Genomic DNA, 8,915 nt, shown 5'->3' with positions numbered 1-8,915 from the left:
CAACTTGCTAATAGGAATTAAATATCCTTCTGGCGCTAAAAACATTTAACATGCTAGGGATTAAATTGTAACCTTTCGGATACGTTTACATGAGCCGATCTCTTTCCCGATGGGAACAAGCAATAGTGTGTAGAGGTTATAAGGAAATTCCCAGAATATTCCATGTCACAAGGCGAAGATGGTAGGTGCTGGTTTGGTATATTTGACCTAAGGACTTAAAGTAATATTGTAAATTGCCACGGTAACACCGTTGAACAGAAAAATATATTTAATTTTTTGTTTTCTTTTGCCTATATTTATTATCGTTGAACTTGAAGTAATGCCAGTTGCTTTGCGCAAGATACGCCGAGAGACCAGTGAAGTCAGCTGTTGCCTTAAGTACCTTCTTTTCGCCAGCAATGTGTTTCTGTGGCTTTCGGCTTTGCTGGTCTTGTCAGTTGGAATCTGGGCATGGAGTCAGAAGGACACATTTCGGAACATAACTCGGTTGCACTTCATCGCCTTAGACCCTGCCTTTGTCCTGATCTTCCTGGGCGGCGTAACCTTTTTGCTGGGCCTTATGGGCAGCGTGGGGGCCTTGCGCGAAAACACTTGTCTTTTAGCAGCGGTGGGTACTCCGTTGATTATGGATCCCTTTCAGTGTTCATAGCTAATCGTGTTCTTCCTGTCTGTAGTACGCGATCTTTCTCTGTGTCATGCTTATCGCAGAGATCTGCTTCTGTACTGTGGGCTTCGTCCTGAAGGACAAAGGATGGGTAAGTTCAGAAAGAATGCTTCTAGTTACGGTGAATCCATATAAACCCTTACCTTGTTCAGATAAAGAACCAGGCCACCGAGGGCTTAAAGGCCTTTATCCGTCACTATCGAGAGGACGCTGACCAACAGAATCTTATTGACTGGATACAGGAGGACTGGTTACAATGTTGCGGCATTGAGGGGCCGAAAGACTGGGACAGCAACAACTACTTTAACTGGTCGTCTATCGTTATTGGCAGTAGAGAGGCGTGTGGGGTACCCTTTTCCTGAACTGATTAAAAACAAACAATGCGGCTACGATGTGCGCAAGGATGGATACGTAAGTTTTTCAGATTTTGCTACCCAGTTTGCCATAAATGCACATCGAATTGTACGCAAGCAGCCTGTGGATAGGAACATTCATGAACGCGGGTGTTTTCGAGCTGCAGAGGATTGGCTAGAAGCAAATCTTTTTGGTGTGGCGATTTGCTGCGTGGTCCTGCTAATCTTGCAGGTGGTGACAAACTATCTTTGTAGTTTTCCTTATTTTTAGTTTTTTTATTAGCTCCCAACGCACTAACGAATTCCCTTTCTTAATCTGCATCAGGATACTCTCATCTTCGTTTATCCAGTATTCAAGTAGCTTATATTTAACTGACATTTGTATACCCTTGCAAAGGTTATTATAATTTTATTTAAAAGTTGTTAATACTGTATAGCCATTCTTATTCGTCTGACCGTTATTAAGCTAAAAAAGCTATCTGCTTAAAAATCTTCTTCCTGAGGCAGGTATAAAATAATTCTAACAGGCCGGATCGCGAAACTATATTCTCTAGACCAAGTAAAAAGAATATTTCTAGTTAGATAGATAGGTTTACAATAATAGGTTTGGGGTGCTTGGACTATTTAAAAAAAATTATTTATTTATAAATAACAAAATCCAACAGTAAAAGTAGTAGAATTTATTTTTAATGCGGAACTGTTTATAAGAATTTAAATGATTCCAAGACCCTAAAATAGAGTATGGATACGTATAAAAAATTCGAAGCTCAGGCATTGTTAGAGGTTCTGATCTAGTAAATGTTGTCATTTTTGTTTACTGATAACTTTTAAGGGTAACTTATTACAACCATATTTTGGGCTACCCACGTTAAACTTTTAACCAAAGTCGTTAAACGGTTTTCAATCATAAAAAAAAATGTCCATTTTAAACATATGTACATATGTATTTAGACAAATCATGTTAGAATGGCGTACAAAGCACTTTTAGCTTAGGTTGTTCATAAGTTACGGGTGTACAAAATGTTGGCTATTTATAGATGCTTTCTCAACAAACTAGCTAGTTTTTCCAAACGTGGTAAAAGCAAAGTTTCTTCTATTACGCTGTTTAACAACATCTCCAATATTCAGGACCTTGGATACCCAAAAAAGAAGCTTAATGCTCAGGCAGAGCTTAATGCTCTGGGCTGGTAAATGTGGCCATTTTTATTTATTAATTTTTACAAGAAAGTGTAGTATGTCAAAAGTTGACGAATTTCAAGGGCTATACACCTTAAAATTTAATTTGAAACCGTTCAAGTCGTGTTTAGGAAATCTGAAAAAACGCTAAAAAAAAATTTAATAAAAACCAAATTTGGCCCATAATTTAAATATGGTATTCATATATAATTAGCTTAAAGTTACTTTGAAATACCTTGAAAGCCTGTAGCTGAAGTATGTATGTATATACAAATTTAGCTGTTTGTAGATGTTTTCTCGCCAAGCTAGATCTAATGTTTTTATATTGAGAATCGTTTAGTATATTTATGACTCTAAAATAACGTTTAAAGTGACAAACAAAATCTTCCACAAAATATGTATGTATTTTGAGAAGTCCCCTAAAATTTTGTTTTGCGTATTAATTTAAAAGATTTTGACAGTTGAGGAGTCATTACACGCGTATTTTAAGTTAGAATACAACTAGGTGAAAAGCGGGTGGCATTTATCCTTACCGGCCCCAACAGATTACATTTTCTTTTTTTTTTTTACTTTGATTTTGATTTTCTTAAAGTCTTAGTTACTTTTTGCAATAGCCTTCGATGGATGTAAACTGGTATCAATCGGACGATTACTGTAGATTTTCATTTCCTCGTGTATATATAGTAGTCGATTTCGCACACCCACATAGTCGCTTCGTCAATACGTGGACTGCCGACCACAGGGATAACTGTTTAAAATGGTCTTTCATAAATACCATTATGTGACAAAAAAAAATTGAGCTCATGACTGTTAAAAATTCTTATTTGGTGTTTACGCTATTCGCTACGCTAGAATTCTGCTGGTTTTTCTTTCTTTCGAACCCCAATTATAGGCGAACGTATTCTTATTTTGTCAGTTTGTCAACACAAACCAAAACAAAACAATAAAGGTTAACCTTTAAATAAATCTATACCTAATAAATCATAAATTATGAATAATAATTTAATAAATGTGCAGTTTTTTTATCAGAATGAATTTTAATTTGTTTTCCTTGCTTTTTTAATTATTTGCCAGGGCATGGAGCTGTCAAAAATTATATATGAAAAGGGCTGTGTTCAAGCTGGCGAAGAATGGATGGAACACAATTTAATTATTATTTCCACTACTGTTATTGCTGTGATGTTTTTCCAGGTCTCTATTTAATTACATTTTTTCTACTTATATTTTCTTACCACGTAATTGGATAGACAAAATTATAACGCTCAAATTTTTTAATAGATCCTAGGAATATGCTTTGCTCAGAACTTACGCGCCGATGTGTATAATCGAAAGTCAAAGTGGATCTGACAAATGGCTCTTGCTCCCCCAAACGCTATTTAGGAAGGCAGACAACTCGACAAAGGATTGGGGAACTTCGAGGATAACCTTAATTGAAAAAATATAAAAAGGCATAGATAAAACAAAAAATGTATCTTAATATGCAACTGTGATATTTAAAAAATAAATGTATAAAAACTACGAAATTATAACCAAAACAATGTGTAAACACATATTTATTTTTATAAGCCAAAATATCTTTTTGTGTCGAAATATCAAAATCGCAGAACGAAATTCTATTTTTACTGGTTAATAGTTTTAAAAAATATATATTTTTAAATTTATTTTGTCTTTTTGGAAGAAGGAGATTTTTTTGTTTTTTTAAGCTTCTATGATAAAAAGTTGCGGCTACAGCTTGGGAAACCGCGGTTATACCGATTTTATTGCTTATCAATTATAAATTTTCCCTTGATTGGGAATTACTATCATACAATCATAGCTGTCAGCACCACTGGCACCGTGGAAATTATATAAATACTTCAAGAAAATCCGTATTATTAAATATTATGCTCAAATATCCTGGCCCCACAGAAAGTGCTTTAAATTGTTGTAAATTATCACACAAAATGATGATAACAAAAAAAAAAAAAAAAAAACGCGAAACCACGTTTGGCACGAAACATTTATTTAGAAAATATTTATATTCGAAGAGAATAAAAATATTTTATCGAATGTGACATTGACAAAAATATATTCATTAATTCTTCAACTAAAGCACTATGGGGAATTTGACCACTAAAAACTATTTTCTAAATACTTATGAAAAGAGTAAAACATGTGTAAATACCGTGCATTTGCTTTAGCTTTTCAGTCTGTAAAAGTATTTATTCAAAAACCGATTTTAATTACGCAGAATCCACGGGATGGAAATGCGGTTAGGATAGTAAGGAGAGGTTAGTGATAGCAGTTTTAAACAATAAATAATTACCATGGATAATAAGGACAGTTTAAATACAGCAGTTATAAATACAGAGTCATCAGCATCACCAGAGTGTGGTTCTATAAACTTCGCAATTTTCGCTTGCAATGGCTACTACTGATAAAAAATGTTTGTATGTGACAGAATAGGAATTTATAAAAATTAAAAAACATTTTTTTTTATATCGCTTACCCCTGGGTCGCACTCTGCCCCCACTACTTCCCCGACTACTTGCAGTCTCACTGCCGGAATCTCCAACGTCCATTTTGGGTGGCGCCATCTGCCGGTTATCGGCAATTCCAACCAAAAAGCTCTTCCACTAAGGACTTACCCCTTTCTTATCAGCTGGTTGGCAAGCTCTATCAGCTGATGAGCTGATATAAAGTTTATCGGTGACACGAGCCGTACAATCAAATATCCTGGCCCACAGAAAGTGCTTTAAATTGTTGTAAATTATAACACGAAATGAAGATAACAAAAAAAAAAAAAAAAAAACGCGAAACCACGTTTGGCACGAAACATTTATTTAGAAAACATTTATATTCGAAGAGAATAAAAATATTTTATCGAATGTGACATTGACAAAAATATATTCATTAATTCTTCAACTAAAGCACTATGGGGAATTTGACCACTAAAAACTATTTTCTAAATACTTATGAAAAGAGTAAAACATGTGTAAATACCGTGCATTTGCTTTAGCTTTTCAGTATATAAATATATTTATTCAATAACCAATTTTAATTACGCAGAAGCCACGGGATGGAAATGCGGTTAGGATAGTAAGGAGACGTTAGTGATAGCAGTTTTAAATAATAAATAATTCCCGTGGATAATAAGGACAGTTTAAATACAGCAGTTATAAATACAGAGTCATCAGCATCACCAGAGTGTGGTTCTATAAACTTCGCAATTTTTCTTTGCTTCAAGTTATACAAATCCACAACAAAATGTAAAATTATTGAAAAGTGTAAGTAAATGTTCGTTGCGTAAATACTTTTAAATTTCCTTGTATATGGACATATTCGCTCTTCTTGACATTCTTTCTGTAAATTAATTTTTAATACTTTAACCCCAAATCAAGAAAAGTCCTATAGCTTGCAATGGCTACTACTTATAAAAAATATTTGTATGTGACAGAATAGCACATTAATAAAAATTAAAAAACATTTTTTTTGTGCCGACAAAACCCACATATTGAAAAAAAGTGTCTAAGTGCAGTAGAGGTTTCCAAGGATTAAAAAAAATGTGTTGTACATTTTTTAAGAAAAGTAAAGCGTATTTAACAGTGGACATTTACTGCACAGTTTTATTCTCAGCAATCACGCAATCGAAAATGGAAATATTCCGGCGAAAAAAGTAAAATCTGCGAACCATAGAATGGTAGTTTAATACATGAAAAAGCTTTATTTTCAAAATCAATTTAAATTGTTCTACCGAATAATTAATCTTGTATACCATTCAGCTTTTTGAAGATGCAGTTCACTGCATTCGTCTTTGTCCACTTCAGTGCGTGATGGTTTGTACTAGGGCTCAATTGTATAACTTTAGGATGTTAAAATGTGTATTAATACAGTTTAAAATAAATGATACACCAAACTAAAATTTCTGCCATGCTCAAAAAATGTTAGAGTACAAGAAAACAGATTCCAATTGCCTTTGATATTACTGATTTAAATATTTGTTATTAGCAAGGACCTTTTCTTTGACGACGAAAAAATTTGGCAAATATTGAATTTTGAAAACATCTTGCCTGGTCGGCAATGATTTTAGAAAACCCGAATTGGATTTTTGGATTTTTAATATATATATTTTATTTGGTTTAATTGTATATATTAACAGTGTGGACGGCAGTCCACATAGTAATAAAACGCACCAGGAGGGTGTGCGAAGGCGACTACTATATACACACGAAAATGTACTGTTACATCAATCAAAAGGTACTGAAAAAAGTAAATGGTTTGCATGTCGTTAGAAATATGATTTGTCTAAATAGGACCGTTACAACATTATGAGACAAAAGTGTTCTATTGAGATTTTTTAACCTTTTAATCTGATTCCTCGGGTTTAACAATTTTAAATTACATTTTCAGGTGTATAACCCTTTAGATTTATCAACTTTTAAAATACGTCACATTGTTGTAAAAAGTCGTTACAAAAGGTATTAATTAACAAAAATGACAACATTTACCAGATCAGAACATATTATATTGCCTGAGCATTGACCTTTTTGCTCTTATCCAAAATCTATTTGACGGTCCTGAAAATTTTAGCTGATGTTAAACAGCTAAAGAATCTTCAGTTTTAAAATTTTTGGAAAAACTAGCTAGTTCATATACCCTTAAACAAAATAAATTTAAATACCGTCGTTCAAAGATAAGGACCAAATTTTTTATAAACTTTTTTTCTATTTTTGAAGTTTACTTTTGTGATGAAAATAGGTTATACGATTTAATAACTAAATACATTTTATTTATGTACCTACAAGTTTGGACAAGTCATGTTAGGAAAGCGTTCAAAGTATTTAAAAATACCTTTCTAACGACGAATAGCCCAATCCTGTAGGTTTAGTAGTTTGCAAATTACGGGTGCATCAACTATTTTCTCGGCAAACCAGTGAGTTTTTCCAAAAGAGGTTGAACTAAAGTTGCTTATATTAGGTGTTTACCATCATCTAAAATTTTCAAGACCAGGTCAAACAAGCCTGCTGCTTTACTAGCTCACAAGTTGCGGGTGTGCGAAATGTAACTATTTATAGCTGTTTTCTCGCCAAATTAGCTAGGTTTATCAGAAATGGTAAAGCTTATGTTTCATATATTGAGTGGTTTAACACTGTCTAAATAGTTTAGGTTATTCATTTGACGCCTAGTAAGAATGCAACTAGCTGAAAAGTGGGGTGTAATTAACCCCACCCGCCCTAACAGATCAAATTTTCCAAATTTTCACTTTTACACTTTCACCACTATTTCTCCCAAACCAATTGATTCTGTTTAAAGTCTTGGTATGCACTTCCTTACTTTTTACAACACCTTTAGATTGATGTATCACATTAAACATCACATAAGTACTGTAAATTTTTATTTCTTCGTGTATATATACTAGTCGCCTTTGCACTCCCTTCTGGTGGATTTATATTTAAAACCAAAACTACTGATATCAAACACAAACACCATTTAACAAGGTAAAAGTATAGTGACGATTGTTTGAGTATTTTCCCTTTACTTTTTGAGTAATTTTCTTTTTGGTGTCAAGAGAAACAAAAACCTTACCTTTGCCTACGTTTTTCAGCCAAGTTGACAATTAACAATTTTTGGTCGCTGTTGTTTTGTATCTATGCCCATTAGTTGTGCATAGATTTAATGCATAATGCTGCAAAATTCTGAAGAAATAGAGTTGCCGAGATCGAACAAATATCCCTTTCGAAATATTTTAGCACAATTACAACATTTTATTTTATTTTAGGCAACAACTTTTTTTTTAGATATGTTTATCAAAAACACGGGAACACAAACTTTAGCTTTGGGAAATTTCTACAAACTATTTTCAGTTTTTAATGATAAATGGATCCCCCTAAAAAAAAGTCTTATACAAACCATGGCCTACAGGTTTCGCAGAATAGCTAAGAATACTATAAACCTATGTCAACCGACTTTTTGAATTATTTGTCTTATTATTGGACTATTTTCGCTGAAATACACTCACAATATAAGACGCTATACTTAAAAGTCTCAATCGTAAACCTATGTACATTGCTTCGGACTTTGACGTAAACGTTTAAATTCACAAAATTTTCACGATTTTTCTGATGTATGATGAATAGCTTTAAAAAATAAATCCAAAATTATACTAATATTTATTTTTCATGGAATCTGTTGTCCACCGTATGCTTTAATTTCGGTTAATAGAGATTATTTGAACTTTTTTTTTTAATTTCTTAAAGCAATAAGACCGTTTTTTTTTTGCTTTAATATCTACTCCTTTATGTTATTAAACCTATAGACTACAAAAAATAACTTTTTTATTCTAAAAATTATCCTTGACTTTGAGCTTTTCTTTGTAAAGTTTCTATAACTTACATTTTTGATTAAATTAATTGCTTTATGACTCCCTTCAGTATTGCATTATGCGCGGAGTGACATCCCTTCACTTTCGGAAAAACATTTTTTTCTGAATCACCTTGTAATTTCGGAGTGACGTGTCAGCGTGCACGGGTGAATTTTTCCATTTAACTATATTTCATTTAAACTATATCATTAGAGTTTTCCTTTGAATTAAAGTTATTTTGTAAAGCCTATAAAAAAAAATATCAAAAAGGGGCAAATTTTAAACGTGGATCAACGCACAACATCTTTTACTTAAGGTAGTATGCGCACATATCTGGTACACACTGTACATTAATATTTATCGTCAGCATTTTTCCCCGCTG

At 33.0% G+C, this 8,915-nt stretch overlaps 1 protein-coding gene across 1 annotated transcript; it reads left to right on the top strand.

Moving 5' to 3' along the window:
- The first annotated feature begins 218 nt into the window (after positions 1 to 218).
- Positions 219 to 3,854, top strand: LOC108023832 (tetraspanin-17). The gene is given in 6 exon segments (XM_017093478.3): positions 219 to 607; positions 675 to 755; positions 817 to 1,022; positions 1,024 to 1,075; positions 3,268 to 3,384; positions 3,472 to 3,854. Coding segments are annotated over 6 exon segments (813 nt in total). The 5' UTR covers positions 219 to 319; the 3' UTR covers positions 3,541 to 3,854.
- The last annotated feature ends 5,061 nt before the right edge of the window (positions 3,855 to 8,915 follow it).

This window comes from Drosophila biarmipes, chromosome 2L, assembly GCF_025231255.1.
Source record: "Drosophila biarmipes strain raj3 chromosome 2L, RU_DBia_V1.1, whole genome shotgun sequence".
NCBI classification, from domain to species: domain Eukaryota; kingdom Metazoa; phylum Arthropoda; class Insecta; order Diptera; family Drosophilidae; genus Drosophila; species Drosophila biarmipes.
Note: the sequence above shows the minus strand (reverse complement) of the source record. Positions and strands in the feature narration are given on the sequence as shown.